This window comes from Chrysemys picta, chromosome 11 (genome assembly GCF_011386835.1).
Source record: "Chrysemys picta bellii isolate R12L10 chromosome 11, ASM1138683v2, whole genome shotgun sequence".
Taxonomy (NCBI): Eukaryota; Metazoa; Chordata; order Testudines; family Emydidae; genus Chrysemys; species Chrysemys picta.
The window spans coordinates 78,804,794-78,826,417 of NC_088801.1; the positions used below are offsets into that span (position 1 = coordinate 78,804,794).

The 21,624-nt window shown below is 48.7% G+C and overlaps 1 protein-coding gene across 1 annotated transcript; it reads right to left on the reverse strand.

Annotated features, from left to right (window-relative positions):
* Positions 1 to 1,549: 1,549 nt before the first annotated feature.
* LOC101942441 (zinc finger protein 436-like) lies at positions 1,550 to 21,619 on the reverse strand. Its single transcript, XM_065561283.1, has 5 exons — positions 21,481 to 21,619; positions 19,467 to 19,525; positions 8,266 to 8,380; positions 6,084 to 7,958; positions 1,550 to 2,943 (listed from the first exon to the last, which is right to left on the reverse strand). The coding sequence occupies exons 1-5, from the start codon at positions 21,617 to 21,619 to the stop codon at positions 2,726 to 2,728; spliced, it is 2,406 nt and encodes an 801-aa protein (XP_065417355.1). The 3' UTR covers positions 1,550 to 2,725.
* Positions 21,620 to 21,624: the final 5 nt, after the last annotated feature.

A 21,624-nucleotide genomic window follows, 5' to 3' on the forward strand; every position in this document is an offset into this window, starting at 1 on the left:
TCCCCAGAAGCGGCAACTTCCCCTGGGCTCCGCTGGTAGGCAGAGGCATGGCTAAGCAGATCTGCAAGTTATCTCTGCCTGCAGGCCCCACCTCTGCAGCTCCCATTGGCTGCAGCTCCTGGCCAATGGGAGCTGTGAAGCCAGTGCTCTGGGCGGATGTAGCATGCAGAGCTAACTAGCCACACCTCCACCTAGCAGCTCAGCGAGGGGGACGTTGCCGCTTCCGTGGAGCCCCCAGGTAAGCGCCACCCAGAGCCCATCTCACCCATCCCGTGCCCCAACCCTGTCTCCTCCCATGCCCAAACTCTGCTGCTGCTGGGGGATGGCGCAGGGGCACGGTGGCCCAAGACGGCCCCAGTAGCAACCAGTATGACTGGTGCAGGGGCTGCCTGAGGTGCTTCTGAGCCAGGCTGCTGCAGAAGTCATGGAGGTCACGGAAAATCACTGAGTCTCTGACCTCCATGACAAACATGGAGCCTTAATTATAAACTAACATCCAGAGGGGTGAGAAAATCGGTTGTTCTAAATACTGCCTAATGTAAGAAGGTTTAAGATTTAGATCGGGTGCTTATCTTTTCTCTTCTTTGGTAATTATCTCAAACCTTTTGCGCCTATCACTTACAATCGCTTAAAACCTGTTTTATATTTTACCTAACACCGTGTGTTTCGCTTGAAGTGCTTGGGAAATCTCAGCTCATGTTACAAAGGCTGGTGCGTGTCCTCTCCATGTCGAGGGAGGGGCGGACGCGTAATAAACTTACACTGGTCGGGCTTCTCTCCAGGGCAAGACAGGACCGTTCTGGGGTGCAAGGCTGGGCAGCTGAAGGACAGGGGGTGGGGGGTGGGGTGATTGGCTTACTCTGTGTGATTCGTGAGTAGCTCTGGGAGTATCCATGTCATCTAGCTGGGTGTGGGGCTCCACGGGTTGTGCTGAGTTGCTGAGTGATCACAGCGCCTGGAGGGGTTTGCTACTTGTCACTAGCAAAGCTGTGTGAGAGACAGTCCAGGCTAGAGAGTTGGGGAGCACAGCGGTACCCCGTTCCGGGTTATACCCGGGGATCCCATCACATGCAGCAAACACCTACGACAAGAGGCAGATATTGCTCCGCAAACTGCAGCCTTCTTCGGGTGCTCGTCCTCCTTCTCTTTGGTCGGCCAAACGCCCATTTCACTGCACATTGGCCACGGCTCAGAGCAGAGTTAAGCAGCTCCATGCCCCTGTCCAGTGCCCAGGACAATGATTCATAAGCCAGGGACGCCGACGGGTTCCCAGAACGACAGGAGTGTGGGGGTAAAAACAGGTAATAGTCAAAGTAAAATGACCAACAGAATGAAACAAGTATTAAAACTGATGACTAGGAGAAAGAATAATTAGATGGAATTCTGAACTAATTGCTTCTTGTCTGAATGGCTTAGGTAAAGGAAATGAAAACATGAAGTGATTGATTATGGCTATTGATGCATTCAGGATGTATCCACAGAAACATTGACCAAGGATTCCTTTTCCTCTGCACTAAGGGAAGTCCCAAAACAAACAATTGAACTTGAATTTGAAATAGATAAATATTTATTTAAATAATCAATTGCTTAATCAATTAGGAGGAAACCAATAAACAATTCAATCAACAAGGTTTATACAAATGAGATACAAAAGATTAAAACAGTAAATAAATCAAGTGATACAATATAGCTAAACGTAACCTCTTAGCTAAACATGACATTCTAAAATAGAAAGTAAATTAAAGCAAGGTTGGTTAGCTTTCGTTAATGGACTAGTGCTTTAACAGCCAAAGAACTGTGTGTATTATTCACAATGGTATTCACGAAGAGCATCAACAGGTTGTATATCCTATTTAAGATGAACTAGTAGCTAAATAGTTCAACAGTGGAACAGAATCAGGGCGAATCAGGGCGACCGCTCTGGGCCCTGTGCTTTGGGGGCCCTGTGGGCCAGCGCCACACGGGCAGCAGGAGAACCGCGGGCTGGGGGAGGCACCATCCAGCTCTGTCCCTTCCACCCGAGGGAGAGGCTGGAGAGTGTACCGGGGGGAGCACACGGTGGCGCTGCTGCAGCCTCTGGAAGGGGGGCACCGTGGCCCCCGCTCCCGGCCTGGAGCCCAGCGGCGCTGCTGAAGCTGCCCCTCAGGGTCCCGAGTGTGGGCAGGGCAGGGCCGTGCTTGGCTGTTTGTGGCAGCACCGGCTGCCCCAGCCTCCCCTACCCGGCACGGTCGATCCCAGAAGTGACGTCACTTCTGACCCGGGCCCCGCACCCCCCTAGGGCCGGCTCTGCAGCTGAACTTTATAAAGAAATAGTATCAGGTAAATAAGAATAAACTCAGTGAAGTAACTAGATTACAACAACTATAATTCAACTTGATATTTAAACCTTTAAACTGAAAAGGAATTTGGACGAAACTAGCTAGGTTGGCTAAGGTCATAGAATTTAAAGGAGAGTCAACTACATGAAAGCTAGCAAAGCCATTATTACATCATGTATTTGTTATTAAAGGTAAATACCATACATCCATGGGTGAGCACTGTATTATTCAAATATAGAAAGAGAACTACCACAACGTACCCTGCTTTTTTTAAATTAAAAATAGGCAAAGGTAAAACCGGAATTAATGAAGCTCTCACGAGGCTAGTCTGGAGTGTAATGCAGGAACACATTAAACAACTCTGTAACTAGAAACACACAACAGCGTTAAAATTAACGTAGACGTGTTCACCCACACAAAGACTGAAGGGAGCATGTGAAGTTAGAAGATGGCTGTTCTCGCTCACACACGCAGTGTGATGTCCCAAGGGAGAGGGATGTCAGGAAGTTTCTCTCACCAGCAGGTAATTTGGACTCGCATGCAAAGGCAGCACCGTGGGTGAGTGCAAGATACAGGGACTGACAGAGTTGCCAGTTCTCAGTAGCTCTTAAAGTTAGGAATTGAGCTGAAACAAGGCAACAAAGGAAAATTAGCCCCCAAGCAATGGATTCCCACAAACCAAAGCTTTGACAGGCAGCTCGTTCAGGCAGTCAGATCAATTTAGGAGGCCGACTCCAGTGAGCTGAGCACCACCCGGACAAGTGGGAACAGAAACTCTGGCTGCTGTGGGTGCACACTGGCAGGTGAAATCAGCACCACCTCAGGGTTAGTCAGAACGTCCGATACAAACCTTAGAACTTAGTCCGGTGATGTTCTTAGGCGACTTTTCCTCACTGTTTTGTGTGGACTTAGGTGGCTTCTGAACCCGCCAACTGGACCAGGCCCCACGGCAGAGGAGCAGCCATCTTTCCTGCTTTGTCAAGCACAGAAGGAGATAGTTCCTGTATCTGATGGGGGGGTTTAGCACACACCGGTGTCCCTCTCAGCTGCGCAGCCACCCAGCAGTCAATCAGCTCTCTCCCCCCTCTGCCTCGGAGCCCTGGAGCCTCCTGCTTGCTGTGCAGACCGGGGAGGAAGGTGGCAGCGCTGATGTCAGGGTGTGTCCCCCCCGCCCATGTATCCCATCTCCGCAGAGCGCTGTGTGTGTGTGTGTGTGTGTGTGTGTGTGTGTGAAAACGTGGAACAGATCTGCTGGGGCTGCTGTTGTATCTGAACAAGCAGCGTTCAGACTGGTAAGTGCCGATCTACCTAAAGGGGCAGGGTGTGTCTCTCATACACTCTCCCAGCACGCGCGTGTGCACACACACACAGTGTCTCTCTCTCTCACACACACACACACACAGGCAGAGTATCTCTTTCTCACACACACACAATGTCACACACACACAGAGCCTCTCTCTCTCACACACACACAGACAGGCAGAGTGTCTCTCTCTCTCACACACACAATGTCACACACACACACACACACACACACACACACACACACAGAGTGTCTCTCTCTCACACACACACAGACAGGCAGAGTGTCTCTTTTACACACACAGACACACACAGAGTGTCTCTCTCTCTCTCTCACACACACACACGCACACACAGAGTCTCTCTCTCACACACACACACAGGCAGAGTGTCTCTCACACACACACAATGTCACACACACACACACAGAGTGTCTCTCTCTCTCACACACACACACACACACACACACAGAGCCTCTCTCTCTCTCTCTCTCTCTCACTCACACACACACACACACAATGTCACACACAGTCTCTTTCACATTCACCTCCCAACACATACTTGTATTATTGTTGTGGGTGTTACTTCTTGGTACTTCCCGCAATGCACATTTATTCTCTGTAATTTTATTCTTTCAAAGTGCTATTGTTTTAGTTTTTTGACTGGTCTGTGCATTTCATACTTTTATTTCTCTCTTATGCTTAAATTTAATTCTTTGAGTAGTGAGTTCTAAAATGTCTCACCTGTCCTGGCTGGAGTAATGATCCCTATGGTAACTTTTTAAAAAGATAGATGATAGCTCGTTTTTTTGTTTCTATTGGTGGCGCACATCCACACATACCTCAGTGCACATAACAAAATTAATTCCACATATGGATGCAAAATATTGGAGGGAACATAGCCAGAGAGCTGTGTGGCAATCTCCCATTGATTAGCTTAGGCAGTTCTCTGCCCAGCCTGCTGTCTTTTGTCAATCAGACCTCTCTCCAGTCATTGTACAGGAAGCCAGTGCCCCTAAATCAGGCTTTATTGCTTCAGTGTTGTTCCTGTGATTTTCTAGGTGCCTAAAAATTTAGTCTTGGCATTGCTGAGTGTCACAGCGGATCCCAGCCTACAATACTATCAACAGTTAATGAGAAGTTGGAGCATATAAAGTAAGGTTGATTTTAGGTATATAAAACCAAACATCAATGGAGAACCTCAATTAAAACTGGTTGAAAATTATTCTCAAATCCCATCACAATGTGGAAGACTTATCTCAGACTCTTATCATAGAATCATAGAAGATCAGGGTTGGAAGGGACCTCAGGAGGTCATCTAGTCCAACACCCTGCTCAAAGCAGGACCAATTCCCAACTAAATCATCCCAGCCAGGGCTTTGTCAAGCCGGGCCTTAAAAACCTCTCAGGAAGGAGATTCCATCACCTCCCTAGGGAACCCATTCCAGTGCTTCACCACCCTCCTAATGAAAAAGTTTTTCCTAATATCCAACCTAAACCTCCCCCAGTTCTAAACAGCTCTGCTCCAGGAAAGTGATTTCATTTTCTGCTTTAATAATTATGCCATGTCCTCGTTACATGGCCACTCCAGCCACATCTGGTCTGACCCACTGAGATTTGTGGGTTGGCAAAAGTGTTGGTTACTTGGACCATTGCAAGCCAGGATGCTTCTTGGGTTTGTGTTGCTTGTGGATTCCCTTATGTGTTCTGAGGTTTGAGCTGTGACATAAGGCATTTCCCAAAACCAGGGTACTTGTAGGGTCTGTCTCTCATGTGTGTTCTGTGATGTGGTTGAATGTGTGAGATCTGACTGAAGCTTTTCCCACAGTCAATACATTCATTGGGTCTTTCTCCACTGTGAATTCTCTGACGTGTAGTAAGAGATGAGCTCACAGTGAAGCTTTCCCCACATTCTGGACCAGGGGTTGGTAACGTTTCAGAAGTGCTGTGCCAAGTCTTCATTTATTCACTCTAATTTAAGGTCTCGCGTGTCAGTCATACATTTTAACGTTTTTAGAAGATCTCTTTCTCAAAGTCTATAATATAGAACTAAACTCTTGTTGTATGTAAAGTAAATAAGGTTTTTAAAATGTTTAAGAAGCTTCATTTAAAATTAAATTAAAATGCAGAGCCCCCCAGATCGGTGGCCAGGACCTGGGCAGTGTGAGTGCCACTGAAAATCAGCTCGCCGTAGGTTGCCTACCCCTGTTCTGGATATTAAAAGGGTTTCTTCCCTGTGTGGATTCTCCAGAGAGAAACAAAGGCTGACCTGTGACTGAAGGTTTTCCGCAGTCATGGCAGTTAAAGGGCCTCTCTCCTGTGTGGATTCTCTAATGTGATACGAGGTGTGCGTTCTGATGGAAGCTTTTCCCACACTCATTGCATTTCTAGGGTTTCTCTCCCGTGTGGGTTCTCTGGTGTAAGAGAAGGGTATACTTCCGCGTGAAGCTTTTCCCACACTCACTGCATTCATAGGGTTTCTCTCCCATGTGGATTCTCTGATGTTGAATAAGGGCTGTTCTCTCATAGAAACTTTTCCCGCAAACAGGGCAGTTAGAGGGTCTCTCTCCTGTGTGGGTTCTCTGATGTAAGAGAAGGGAATACTTCCGAGTGAAGCTTTTCCCACACTCACTGCATTTGTAGGGTTTCTCTCCCATGTGGAGTCTCTGATGTTCAATGAGAGCTGAGCTCTCATTGAAGCTTTTCCCACAATCAGAGCAGTTATAGGGTTTCTCCCTTGTGTGGATTCTCTGATGTGATAGGAGGTATGTGTTCCGACAGAAGCTTTTCCCACACTCATTGCATTTGTAGGGTTTCTCTCCCGTGTGGATTCTCTGATGTTGAATAAGGGCTGCTCTCTCATAGAAACTTTTCCTGCAGACAGGGCAGTTATAGGGTCTCTCTCCTGTGTGGGTTCTCTGATGTAAGAGAAGGGAATACTTCCGAGTGAAGCTTTTCCCACACTCACTGCATTTGTAGGGCTTCTCTCCCATGTAGAGTCCCTGATGTTCAAAAACGGGTGAGCGCTGACCAAAGCTTTTCCCACAGTCAGAGCTGTTATAGGGTTTCTCTCCTGGGTGGATTCTCTGATGTAATAGGAGGTGTGAATTCTGCCTGAAGCTTTTCCCACAGTCAGGGCAGATATAGGGTCTCTCTCCTGTGTGGATTCTCTGATGTGATAGAAATTGCGAATTCTCACGGAAGCTTTTCCCGCACTCCAGGCATTCATAGGGTCGCTCTGTTGTGTGAGTTCTCTGATGTCTAATAAGGTGTGCCTTGTTCCTAAAGCTTTTTTCGCAATCAAGACATTTATAGGGTCTCTCTCCTGTGTGGGTTCTCTGATGTGATAGAAGGGCGTTCTTCTGACGGAAGCTTTTCCTGCACTCACTACATTCATAGGGTCTCTCTCCCGTGTGGATTCTGTGATGGAGAATAAGGATTGAGCTGTTCCTGAAACTTTTCCCACACTCAGCGCACTTATAGGGCTTCTCTCCTGTGTGGATTCTCTGATGTGATCGGAGGTGTTTCCGACTGATGTTTTTCCCGCACTCATTGCATTTGTAGGGTTTCTCCCCTTTGTGGAGTCTCTGATGTTTAATAAGGGCTGAGCGCTGACCAAAGCTTTTCCCGCAGTCAGGGCAGTTATAGGGCTTCTCTCCTGTGTGGATTCTCTGATGCTTGAAAAGGGTTGACCAGTATCTGAAGCTTTTCCCACAGTCAGGGCAGTTAAAGGGTTTCTCTCCTGTGTGAGTTCTGTGATGTGACAGGAGGTTTGAGTTCCGACTGAAGCTTTTCCCGCACTCATAGCATTTGTAGGGTTTCTTCCCGCTGTGGAGTCTCTGATGTTGAATAAGGAGTGAGCGCTGACCAAAGCTTTTCCCACAATCAGGGCAGTTATAGGGCTTCTCTCCCGTGTGCAGTGTACGATGCCCACTAAGGGTTGACCTGTGTCTGTAGCTTTTCCCACAGTCTGGACACTTGTAAGGTCTTTCGCACGTGTGGATTCTCTGATGTCTAATAAGCTCTGATCTGTACCGGAAGCTTTTCCCACAGTCACCGCACACATAGGGTCTCTCTCCAGTGGGGATTCTCTGTTGAATAATTTCTTTGACTTTCTTCACTCCTCTTCTGCTGTGAGTGGATTTAACCAGTGTCTCTTCCGAGTGGTTTCCCTGCTGCCTCTCCGCACTGCTCTGACTCTCACGGGTTTCTCCCTGCTTGGGACTCTCGGAAACGTCCCCTTCACCTCTTCCCGATATCGTCCCCTGTGGTTCCACTCGCTCAGGATCTTCCTGGTGAGGATTCTCCTCCTCGTTCTCACTCACCGTCCCACCACCTGCTGGGACAGAGAGAGAATCCAGACAGGAGTCAGTGTCTGTGCCGGGGGACAGGGAACCTCAGAGAGGGAACAGGAAAGGGGGAAACAAACCCAAATAACTGCTGGGGATATTGAACTATTCAGAGCTAAATCCTACTCCACCCATATCCTTCTGCAGAGGAGAGAGAAAGGGACCCATCCTTCCTCCACACCCCCTGAGAATAGATGACGGCAGGAGCTGAAGGGTCAGACAGGCGTAATGAAAACGCATGAGTAACGTCTGCTAAAAGGAGACAACAATTGGTTTCTGAGTCGGGTGATTCCTCACCTGTGTGGGCATCGCTTGGGATCTCCCTTTCCTCACAGCCCTGGAGATCGGGGACCCCACGGCTCCTCCCTTCCTCCCAGCCAGGAGTGGAGGTCTGGTTTGGAAACTGGAAATCCTGGTAAGGTGCAAAGGAAACAAACGTTGATCAGGTTTATTCCATGTCACTGTTACTGGTCGTACTTCCCGGCTCCAGCACCTCAGGGCCTGGCCGGTGACTAATCAGGGAACTTGCCGGACCAGGGGAGGTCAACACCGGCCAGCCCCTCTGCAGCCACCGGGTTCCTGGCCACCAGGCTCCGCTCCTGGCCCCGACCCAGGGGTAAGGCTGGGACCACAGCTGGGGGCGGCTGGAGCCCGGGGTCGGGGTCGGGGCCAGGAGTGGAGCCCGGCGGCCAGGAACTTGGCGGCTGCAGAGGGGCTGGTGGCTGCCATGGGCGGCTGCAGAGGGGGCCGAGAGGGACCTGGGGCTGGTGGCCGGGACCCCGGGCGGCTGCAGAGGGGCCGGCAGTGTGGACCTGGGGCTGCATTGGAGCTCCTGGGCGGGAACTGCCAGCATGCTCCACCTATGCCAGAAAATGGATGTTGCCGGACCAGGGAGAGGTACAACCTGTACTACAAAATCCAGCATCTGAGCAGCAAAACCCAGAGCGGCTCCTTCCCCTTCCCAACCCCACCCTACGGGGACGGGGCTATAAATCGTACAAAGCCCTTGACGCGCTGGTCTGGAGCAAGGCTTCCTCCACTCTGCCTAGGGAATGGCCCCAACGTACTCCCCTGGGGAGCTGCGCTGTGTTGCTCCCCTCTCTAGGTATGGGGGGTACAACTACGTCCCCATCACTGCCACTCCCCCGCCCCCACTCCTGTCCCTTCACAACGCCAGCCAGAAAGGGAGGGGCTCTCTCTGGAGTGGGGACTGTCTCTCACGACGTGTCTGGGCAGCAACTGGCTCACTGGGGCTTTGGTCCTTTACTGCCGCCGTGCGCTGATGCCTAATTCAAGCCGTGAAGAAATCAAGAGAGGAACCTCCACCCTGGCCTGGAGAGTTGATCACTAGACCCCACCACAGTGCAGAGAGGAGAGCAAAGAACTTCCTTGTGTAGTGTGTGTGATGTGCCATTTCAGGTGCTTTATGAAAATATACTTATGATATGAATATGACATAACTGAAATGCGTCTGACGAAGTGGGTATTCACCCACGAAAGCTCATGCTCCAACACGTCTGTTAGTCTATAAGGTGCCACAGGACTCTGTCGCTTTTTAACTGACATATAGTTTATGCAAGATGGCTCTTGCAAGGTATCATTGGAAAGGTTGTGATTTACTGAATATGATTATCCCATTCGTATGCATGTATCATTTTTGTAGATGAAGTTAGGATACCTGTGTGTCTGTATTTCATATTTGCTCTTTGGGTCACTCCCACTGCTGACACTTCAGGTACAACAATGGAAAAGCCAGACAGAGCTAATGGACCATCAGCATTGACAGTGAATTGTAAAAGAGCTTACTCTTCATAGAATCATAGAATCTCAGGGTTGGAAGGGACCCCAGGAGGTATCTAGTCCAACCCCCTGCTCAAAGCAGGACCAACCCCAACTAAATCATCCCAGCCAGGGCTTTGTCAAGCCTGACCTTAAAAACCTCGAAGGATGGAGATTCCACCACCTCCCTAGGGAACCCATTCCAGTGCTTCACCACCCTCCTAGTGAAAAAGTTTTTCCTTGTTCTGTCATCTGCTACCACTGAGAACAGTCTAGATCCATCCTCTTTGGAAACTCCTTTCAGGTAGTTGAAGGCTGCTATCAAATCCCCCCTCATTCTTCTTTTCTGGAGACTAAACAATCCCAGTTCCCTCAGCCTCTCCATGTGCTCCAGACCCCTAATCATTTTTGTTGCCCTCCACTGGACTCTTTCCAATTTTTCCACATCCTTCTTGTAGTGTGGGGCCCAAAACTGGACACAGTATTCCAGATGAGGCCTCACCAATGCCGAATAGAGGGGAATGATCACGTTCCTCGATCTACTGGCAATGCCCCTACTTATACAGCCCAAAATGCCGTTAGCCTTCTTGGCAACAAGGGCCCACTGTTGTCTCATATCCAGCTTCTCGTCCACTGTAACCCCTAGAACTGCTGCCTAGCCATTCGGTCCCTAGTCTGTAACAGTGCATGGGATTCTTCCTTCCTAAGTGCAGGACTCTGCACTTGTCCTTGTTGAACCTCATCAGATTTCTCTTGGCCCAATCCTCTAATTTGTCTAGGTCCCTCTGTATCCTATCCCTACCCTCCAGTGTATCTACCACTCCTCTCAGTTTAGTGTCATCTGCATACTTGCTGAGAGTGCAGTCCACGCCATCCTCCAGATCATTAATGAAGATACTGAACAAAACCGGCCCCAGGACCGACCCCTGGGGCACTCCGCTTGATACCGGCTGCCAACTAGACATGGAGCCATTGATCACTACCCGTTGAGCCCGACGATGTAGCCAGCTTTCTATCCACCTTATAGTCCATTCATCCAGCCCATCCTTCTTTAATTTGCCGGCAAGAATACAGTCAGAGACCATATCAAAAGCTTTGCTAAAGTCAAGGAATAACACGTCCACTTCTTTCCCCCATCCACAGAGCCAGTTATCTCCTCATAGAAGGCAATTAGGTTAGTCAGGCATGACTTGCCCTTGGTGAATCCATGCTGACGGTGACTGTGACTCTTCCTTTGAACGTCTGGGTCAGCCTGTGAAGAATGGCTACAGGGCCCTGCAGAGGCATGTGACCACGTCACTGGATGCTGGAACCCATCTGGAATTCTGTACTTTTCCATGAGAAGGGGGTGTGTGTGTTGTGGGGGGGGAGGTTGTCGGTCAAATTAGGAAACAAAGGACTCCTACCTTATGCAAATCTTATTTAAGGGCCAGGAGTGAGTGTGACGTTGCACTCCACATGCTTTTTGAAAATATGCTTAGGAATATGAATATGACATAAATGGAATATAGCATTGAAAAAGTTATAATGTGCTGAATTTGATTTCCCTTTTTGTATGCATGTATCATTCCTATATCTGAAGTTAGAAATAAGAGGTATGAACTTGTATTACTGATGTAGTCAGACCAGGTGAGGGCCGTCAATGGGGCATTAGGAACTTGATGGCTGCCATTTACCAGGACAATTAGCTGCAAATGGCCTTGTTTACCTGGAAGCCTTCTTGTGTACCTGTGAGCCAGCCCGTGGGTAATGGAGACTGGAGTCTTGCAGGGACATGTGACCATGTCACCTGATACCAGAATCCATCTTAAACCTTGTACTTTTCCATCAGAAGCTGGGTGTCTGTGTGTGTCAAACTGAGACAAAGGACTCCTGCCTTTTGCCAAATCTATATAAGGGGGTGGAGCAGGACAAAGGAAGTGGCCAGTCATGAGAAAACCCCTGATTGCCACCAGAGATGTTTGCTGGAACTAACAAAGACTGAATCAGGGGAAGGATTGGGACCAGACTAGAAATGAGTCTAGTCTGTAAAAGAAGACTATTGGAACATCTTTGAGGGTGAGCTATTACATGTCATCAGTTTAGCCTTGTGTGTTTGTTTTATTTTGCTTAGTAACTTACTTTGTTCTGTCTATTACTTAAAATCACTTAAATCCTACTTTTTATACTTGATAAGATCACTTTTGTTTATTAATAAACCCAGTATAAGTAATTGTTACCTGGGAGGGGGAGGGGCAGAGAGTTTGTGCATATCACTCTTTCAGTGCTAAAGAGGGTGAACAATACGAACTTATACTGTATACAATTTTATACAGTGTAAGGCGGATTTTTCTGGGGTTTAGATCCCATTGGGGCTGCAGCTGGATGCTGGAGACAGGTAACTTGCTGAGCTGTTTTCAGTTTAGGTCTGCAGCTTTGGGGGCATGGCCCAGACCCTGGGTCTGTGTTGTAGCAGGCTAGCGTGTCTGGCTCACAAGATGGGGTTCTGGGGGACACAGGCTGGCAGGGAAAACGGGCTCTGAGGTCATTTGAGCGCATCAGGTGACAGTCCCAAGATGGGCTCTGTGACCAAACCTGTCACAGTGAGATAATCCTCGTTGTCCGTTCTGCCCTGCTACCCCCCCAAGATGATTGCTGGAAACAATTAAGATGAACAGGGGGAAAGAACTGGGCCCAGCCTGGAAGGGCATCTGGCCTGTGAAGAAGATTATGAGAACGACATTTAGGGTGAGAACTCATACGTAACCAGTTCTTTAGTGTATTATGCTTAGTTTGCATGCTGTTTTATTTTCTTAGTAATCTGCCTTGTTCTGTCTGCCACCTCCTTAACTAATTAAAATACACCTTTATAGTTAATACATTTATTTCTGGTTTATAATATAACCCAGTTTATGTGATTTCTAACTGGGAGATGTGGGGGGGGGGGGGTGAGAAATTGTGCATAATCTCTTCCACATTGAGAGAAGAGGAGAATTTCACATAATTTGGGTTTTGTACTCCAAGGGGGTCATCTCCCCGGCCGTTCCCAGTCCCTCGCACTGAACCCTCACAGAAGTTTGCTGCCTCCAAGGACACAGGTCACACACCGCCTGGTAGTTTATCTGAATTCCCACACTTCAGTTCAACAGAACAGCACTGAGATTTTTTTCTAATAAAACAAGAGTGAGTTTGCTAGGACAGAACGCAGGTTGAAGTGATTTCAGGGAAGCGTGAGAGAGAGATGAAATGTTACGAACACAACACTCTTTCTAGTGACTCCAAGTGAACTGCAGCAACTTGCAGTCATTGTCTAAGGAGGTTTCTCACCTAGAGTAGATTTCAACTCCTTTTGACTGACAGATCCCCTTTTCTCAGAAGAGCAGACGAATGCCAAGATAGCTCTGTGTCTCTGCTCAAATCTCCCAACGTTCATCGCCCCGTTTCCACTAGCAGGCAGGATTCCAGGAGTTGCACCCTCCATCCCCTGCCATGACTGTTAAGTGGCATCTCCCCCACTTGGGAGTTTGATGCACTTCCGTTCTTTTGAGCCTCACCTGCTTCAGTTTACACTGGAGACACGGTCAAGCCAGTGACACAACTCTCCTTTGTCTAGGACAGGCTGGCTTTAGCACTGAAATACGTTTAAAGAACATATCTCAGCACCCGTTTATAATTCTTTATCCATCACCCATAGGTACCTCACTCACTCCTATTGACCATGACCACCAGCTTGTTACCAGGTCACCCAGGGTACCTCGCACGACCTCTTTTAGATACAGATTATGACAGCAGTGAGCTGGGGCAATGAGCGTGTCAGGCCTGAGGTGAGTTAGGATATGTTGTCCCCTCTGCTGGCTGGCCTTGAGGGGCTCCATAGGCACCCATGAGTCATGATGGACTGGCACCACGGCCATATCCCCATGCTGATCAATGGTCATTCAGCCCTTCCCCATCACCCATGGGACCCTGGCTGACACCACCGGCCTGGTGCTGGCTCCCCTCCCCCCGCTCCAGACAGCACAGACCCAGAGAGGGGAACTCTGCAGGAGAAATAGCCATTGTCCTGCCACATGGGCTGCAAGGCGGGGGACACCCCGTCCCAACGAACAGCTGCAAGTCCATCTGTTTAGTCTGCCAGGCATCCCTTTGAGCAAAGCGCTTAAATCTCAGAGCTTGAGTCCCATTGACATTAGCTGGAGTTAAGCATTTTCTTAGGTGTTTTTCTGAATAGGAAAGATATTTTGGACCTGGGACCTGAATCCCGAGACAAGACTAACAGGTATCCAGGTAACCTACACACCTGCAGGTATAGAACCAGACATTTGACGGCCAAAAGGATCTTTATTTAGTTCATTTAGTCTGACTCCTGCATAACTCAGGCCGGCTATTCCTGCGTCAAATCCGTATCATCTTGTTAAGCTAGAGCAGGGGCTCTCAGCCGCTTTCTTTCTGAGCCCCCCAACCGGTTATCAAAACTCCTCCGCCCAGCTGTGCCACAACCACCTTTTTTTTTTTTTTTGCATATAAAGCCAGAGCCGGCGTTAGGGGGCAGCAAGCAGGGCTACTGCACAGGGCCCCACACCACAGGTGCCCCACAAAGCTAAGTTGCTCAGGCTTTGACTTCAGTCCCAGGTGGCAGGGCTCAGGGCCCCGGGCTGCAGCTTTCTGTCCTGGGCCCCAGCAAGTCTAACACTGGCCCTGTTCGGTGGACCCCCTGAAACCTGTTCGCCCACTCAGCTAGAGCACGCTGTTACACAGAGATCTCCAGGTCTGATTTACATTTCTCAAGCGACGGAAAATCCACCTGGTCCCTGGGGAAGATGTTTCAGTGGTTAATTCACATCACTGTTCTGTATTTACACTTCATCTCTAGCCTGAACTGATCAAGCTTCAGCTTCCCATCATAGCAGCTTCTTTTCCTTTTATGTGCTAGACTGAAGACCCCTGTCCTATTTCCCATGTTAACCTTCGTGTACTAGGATCAAGTCATAAGACTATAAGAATGGCCATACTAGGTCCTACCGAAGGTCCATCTAGCCCAGTATCCTGTCTTCCCACAGTGGCCAGTGCCAGGTGTCCCAGAGTCTTGGCCTTCACAACGTCCTCTGGCAAGGAGTTCCACGGGTTGATTGTGCGTTGTGTGTAGAAATACTGCCTTTTATTTGTTTTAAACCTGCTGCCCATTAATTTCATTTGGTGACCCCTAGTTCTTCTGTTATGATAAGTAGTAAATAACACGTCCTTATCTAGTATCAGAGGGGTAGCCGTGTTAGTCTGAATCTGTGAAAAGCAACAGAGGGTCCTGTGGCACCTTTAAGACTAACAGAAGTATTGGGAGCATAAGCTTTCGTGGGTAAGAATCTCACTTGCATCTGAAGAAGTGAGGTTCTTACCCACGAAAGCTTATGCTCCCAATACTTCTGTTACTCTTAAAGGTGCCACAGGACCCTCTGTTACTTCCTTATCTACTTTCTCTACACCAGTCATGATTTTATAGACCTCAGTCATATCTCCCCTTAGTCGTCTCTTTTCCAAGCTGAAAAGCCCCAGTCTTATTAATCTCTCCTCATATGGAAGAAGTTCCATACGCCCTAATCATTTTTGTTACCCTTTTCGGAACCTTTTCCAATTCCAACATATCTTTTTTGAAATGGGGCGACCACATCTGCATGCAGTATTCAAGATGTGGGAGTATCATGGATTTATATAGAGGCAAGATGATATTTTCTGACTTACTATCTATCCCTTTCTTAATGATGCCCAACATTCTGTTCGCTTTTTTGATTGTCACTGCACACTGAGTGAATGTTTTCAGAGAACTATTCACAATGACTCCAAGATCTCTTTCTTGAGTGGTAACAGCTAATTTAGACCCCATCATTTTATATGTGTAGTTGGGATTATGTTTTCCAATGTGCATTACTTTGCATTTATCAACATTAAATTTCATCTGCCATTTTGTTGCCCAGTCACCCAGTTTTGTGAGATCTCTTTGTAGCTCTTCGCAGTCTGCCTGGGTTTTAACTATCTTGAGTAATTTTCTATCATCTGCAAATTTTGCCACCTCACTGTTTAACCCTTTTTCTGGATCATTTATGAATATGTTGAATAGGACTGGTCAGAACTCAACCTTCTCTTTGTTGAGATAAATAGATTGAGCTCATTAAGTCTCTCACTATAAAGTGCCCTCAGAATTTTTTTAAAAAGATGTAAATGTCCAACTCCAAAGGTGTTACATCCAACCAACATAGGAGAACGCTACGAGGCACTGGAAACAGAATCACAGAAATGTAAGGCTGGCAGTGACCTCAGGAGGTCATCTAGTCCAGCTCTCCCCTGCGTTACAATGACACACAGACTGGGGGAGTGGTAAATAACGAAAAGGGCAGGTCACTGACACAGAACAATCTGGATCACTTCCTGTGCTGGGGGGGCAATGCTTTCAGTATTGCACGATGTAAAGTTTTACCATGAGAACGAGGAATGTAGGCCATACGGGTAGGATGGGAACTCTATCCTGGGAAGCAGTGCATTGCTGCGAGCAAAGTGGCTACAGACATCCTTGGAGCCATATCTGGGGGAGGTCTAGAGAGGTGATATTACCTCTGTATTTGACAGTTGTGCTCACAATTAAAGAAGGATGCTGAAAAAAAAGAGAGGCCTCAGAGAAGAGCCACAAGAATCATAAAAGGATCGGAAAAGAATCAAAGAAAAGATTAAGGGGTGACTTGATAACAATCTAAAAGTCCCTACGCAGGGAACAGAAACAATAGATGGCTCTTCAATCCAGCAGACAAAAGTACAACAAGAGCCAATGGCTGGAAGTCGAAGCTAGAGATATTTAAATTTGAAATAAGCTGTAAAGTTTTCACAGTGAGACTAACTGACCATTGGACGAAACTTACCCAGGGCTCTGGTGGTTTCGCCATCACTGGAAATTTTTATACCAAGAACGGAGTTTTATTCCAAAATAATCACCCTGTTTAAACAGGAATTGATTCAGGGAACTCCTATTAACCTGTGTAACAGAGGAGGTCAGACAAGATGAAGGAAAAGTGGATGGGAACCTGGGAGGCAGTGACCATGAGATGGTCGAGTTCAGGATCCTGACACAAGGAAGAAAGGAGAGCAGCAGAATACAGACCCTGGACTTCAGAAAAGCAAACTTTGACTCCCTCAGGGAACAGATGGGCAGGATCCCCTGGGAGAATAACATGAAGGGCAAAGGGGTTCAGGAGAGCTGGCTGTATTTTAAAGAATCTTTATTGAGGTTGCAGGAAAAAACCATCCCGATGTGTAGAATGAATAGTAAATATGGCAGGCGACCAGCTTGGCTTAACAGTGAAATCCTTGCTGATCTTAAACACAAAAAAGAAGTTTACAAGAAGTGGAAGATTGGACAAATGACCAGGGAGGAATATAAAAATATTGCTCAGGCATGCAGGAGTGAAATCAGGAAGGTCAAATCACACTTGGAGTTGCAGCTAGCAAGAGATGTTAAGAGTAACAAGAAGGGTTTCTTCAGGTATGTTAGCAACAAGAAGAAAGTCAAGGAAAGTGTGGGCCCCTTACTGAATGAGGGAGGCAACCTAGTGACCGAGGATGTGGAAAAAGCTAATGTACTCAATGTTTTTTTTGCCTCTGTCTTCACAAACGAGGTCAGCTCCCAGACTGCTGCACTGGGCAGCACAGTATGGGAAGAAGGTGACCAGCCATCTGTGGAGAACGAAGTGGTTCGGGACTGTTTAGAAAAACTGGACGAGCACAAGTCCATGGGGCCCGGATGTGCTGCATCCGAGGGTGCTAAAGGAGTTGGCAGATGTGATTGCAGAGCCATTGGCCATTATCTTTGAAAACTCATGGCGATCGGGGGAGGTCCCGGATGACTGGAAAAAGGCTAATGTAGTGCCCATCTTTAAAAAAGGGAAGAAGGAGGATCCGGGGAACTACAGTCCAGTCAGCCTCACCTCAGTACCTGGAAAAATCATGGAGCAGGTCCTCAAGGAATCAATTCTGAAGCACTTAGAGGAAAGGAAAGTGATCAGGAACAGTCAGCATGGATTCACCAAGGGCAAGTCATGCCTGACTAACCTAATTGCCTTCTACGATGAGATAACTGGCTCTGTGGATGAGGGGAAAGCAGTGGACGTGTTATTCTTTGACTTTAGCAAAGCTTTTGATACGGTCTCCCACAGTATTCTTGCTGGCAACTTAAAGAAGTATGGGCTGGATGAATGGACTATAAGGTGGATAGAAAGCTGGCTAGATCATCGGGCTCAATGGCTCCATGTCTAGTTGGCAGCCAGTATCAAGCGGAGTGCCTCAAAGGTCGGTCCTGGGGCTGGTTTTGTTCAATATCTTTATTAATGCTCTGTAGGATGGCATGGACTGCACTCTCAGCAAGTTTGCAGATGACACTAAACTGTGAGGAGTGGTAGATACGCTGGAGGGTAGGGATAGGATACAGAGGGACCTAGACAAATTAGAGGATTGGGCCAAGAGAAATCTGATGAGGTTCAACAAGTACAAGTGCAGAGTCCTGCACTTAGGAAGGAAGAATCCCATTCACTGTTACAGACTAGGGACCGAATGGCTAGGCAGCAGTTCTAGGGGTTACAATGGACGAGAAGCTGGATATGAATCAACAGTGTGCCCTTGTTGCCAAGAAGGCTAACGGCATTTTGGGCTGTATAAGTTGGGGCATTGCCAGCAGATCAAGGGATGCGATCATTACCCTCTATTCGACATTGGTGAGGCCTCATCTGGAGTACTGTGTCCAGTTTTGGGCCCCACACTACAAGAAGGATGTGGAAAAAATTGGAAAGAGTCCAACGGAGGGCAACAAAAATGATTAGGGGGCTGGAGCACATGACTTATGAGGAGAGGCTGAGGGAACTGGGATTGTTTAGTCTGCAGAAGAGAAGAATGAGGGGGGATTTGATAGCTGCTTTCAGCTACCTGAAAGGGGGTTCCAAAGAGGATGGATCTAGACTGTTCTCAGTGGTACCTGATGACAGAACAAGGAGCAATGGTCTCAAGTTGCAGTAGGGGAGGTCTAGGTTGGATATTAGGAAACACTATTTCACTAGGAGGGTGGTGAAGCACTGGAATGCGTTACCTAGGGAGGTGGTGGAATCTCCTTCCTTAGAGGTTTTTAAGGCCCGGCTTGACAAAGCCCTGGCTGGGATGATTTAGTTGGGGTTGGTCCTGCTTTGAGCAGGGGGTTGGACTAGATACCTCCTGAGGTCCCTTCCAACCCTGATATTCTATGATTCTATGATCACAATGATCCGATTAGGCCTTATAAACTATGAAACTATAAATCACGTTATCTAATTCTCTAATAATTCTTGTAGCTCTTTTCTAAACCCGTGCTAATTTGTCAACATCCTTTCTGCAGTGTGAACACCAGACTGGACGCCGTTCCCACTAATGGTCTAATTAATGCCATATGACGAACTAATGAAGTGCCGCTCATTACTGCTACTTCATAGTCCTCTGTTTAGCTTCCCCAGGATCACTTTAACTCTCTTAGCTACAGCATCACACTGGATGCTCGTATTCAGAGGGCTTCCACCACGACCCTTTGGCCCTTTCCAGAGCCACTGATTCCCAAACGCTCCCCGTAGCAGGGGAAGAGACACTGTCTGACATGCTGATGAACCGGGCTCATGGCGCTGGGGACAGTGACAACCGCACAGATAATTCCTCAGACACAGCAGCACAAAACCTCCCCTCACTCTGTCCAGCTCGTTTCCTTCCAGGAACTCTCTGCTCCCACAGCGCAGCTGGCGACACCCTGGACTGGGCACGGATGTCAAATGCCAGAATTGCCCTGTATATCCACTCGAGCTACTCTGTGCACCACAGCCCCAGAGACCCGGAGTAACCTCTCTGCTCAGAGCACGACTCACACGCAGACACAAAGCCCTGTAAAGTTCCCATCCTGCTTCACGGCTGGAAATTCATGAACCTCAAACAATGGCAGCATTGACTGAATGCAAACTCCACACAGTCCATGGGACAAGGAGCAAAAGAAATTAGCCAGGCATGACAATCAGTTCCCCACTGCTGCTGTCGACCATCTGGCACTGCAGAGCCCCTCCCTACAGCCCCCCACAGTCCTGGGGTGTCTGCTAAAGCAGGGAGGGACAACAGTGGAGCACTGACGATGGAGAACCCCAGCAGAGACAGGGAGTTTGGCACAAGGAATTCTTGTTACCCTTTGCCACTGCTGCTGCTGCAGGAGGGAAAGAGAGCATTAATTACAGCAGGAGCTGGAATCCCCAACTGGAATAAGGGCCCCTTTGTGCTGTGAGTGGTACTTATCTGTCTGTCCCCTACCATTACCACAGGGTCTGAGCACTAGGAGACACCAGAGATCTCTGGCACAGAGGGGGCGACAGCCGGAGATTGCCCGCAGCTGAGAGTCCAAGGCAGAGCAAGATGCCTCCCTGCAGACTGGATTTAGGTGTTTCTTTCAGAGGGAGGGGCAGGGCTGAGCAAACACCCCTCTGTTGGGCATCTCTAGCTGGCTAGGTTAGGGGAGGAAGCCACCTAGGCCGCTGGGAGTTGTGAATCCCATCCAGACGTGCCATCTCTCCTCATGACAGGGAGTGCAGGCACATAATGTAGGCTTTGTGAGTCCCAGCAGCTAAACCTGGCAACGCTCAGTGTCACCACAGCTAAGTTCCTCTCTGAATCTAGCCCCAAGTTACTAGCATACGGTCAGGCAAGATGTCAGGGGCAGAGCAGGGAATTGAACTTGGGTCTCCAGAGTGTCAGGTCAGTGCCCAACCATTGGGCCACCCTTCCTCTGACAGCAGGCCCCCAACATTCACACAGTGAGAGACAATCTCTGCCCCAAAGGGCTTTCGCTGTCAATAGACGAGCCAGACAAAGGGCAGATTCTTACCTCCATTTCACAGAAGGGAAAGTGAGGCCCAGAGAGACCACAGCTGGGACTTTCAGCCTAAGTGACTGACAAGAGCCCAGACAAGGAGTCTGTGGCACAACCAGGGATCTGCCCCGTCTCCTGAGTCCCAGGCTAGTTCCTGAAACAGGAGAGCAGCCTTCCTCTCTTGTGTCTGTGCAGAGAACAGCCCCCACACTCCTTCCACATCACTCTGGTCACGCACCGAGCTCGCTGCACTCACCGGGGGCTCCTGGCATCCCCCCATTCCTCCTCCATACATGCCACCCTCCCATCCCCCTTTATTTCTGGGATTCAATGCAGCCCCCCGTCACCCCCTTCCAGGGAGTGTGTTGTGTGCCCCATTCCCTCCCCCGCCCATAGCAGGGCTCCTCATTCTCCTGCATGGCAAGGGCTCTTCATGCCCCCATTTTCCCCTCTCCCCATCCCCCCTGCCCCCTATTCCCTATATGTCATCTCTCCCCTCCAGTGATTGTGTGTGCCCCTCATCTCCCCCTACTCTCAATTCATCTTTCCCCCCGACAGGGATTCTCTGTGCCCCCTATTGCCCCTCCCCCTAACTCCCATTCCCCTCCACCTACCACTTGCCTTCCTGCAGCTGTCCCCATCCCTCACCCCCATATAAGTTTCCATTTCTCCCCACAATCATCAGCTTATGGCCACTGCCGTCCAGAACATCCCCCGACCCAGGGACAGTGTCTTACACACAGGAGCTGCAAATTACATGGCCTGATCCGCCTGAATTCTGGGGGACCAGTGGAGACCCCTGCACAGAATCTGACCCAGATGCTTCTCATACCCGAGGGGACAGGAATCCTTACCCAGCGAGGTCACGGTCTCATAATTCTCCTGCATCACGTCCCTGTACAGGGCTCTCTGACCCAGGTCCAGCAGGGCCCATTCCTCCGCTGTGAAATACACAGCCACCTCCTCGAAGGTCACTGGCTCCGCTGCAGCCATTTCCC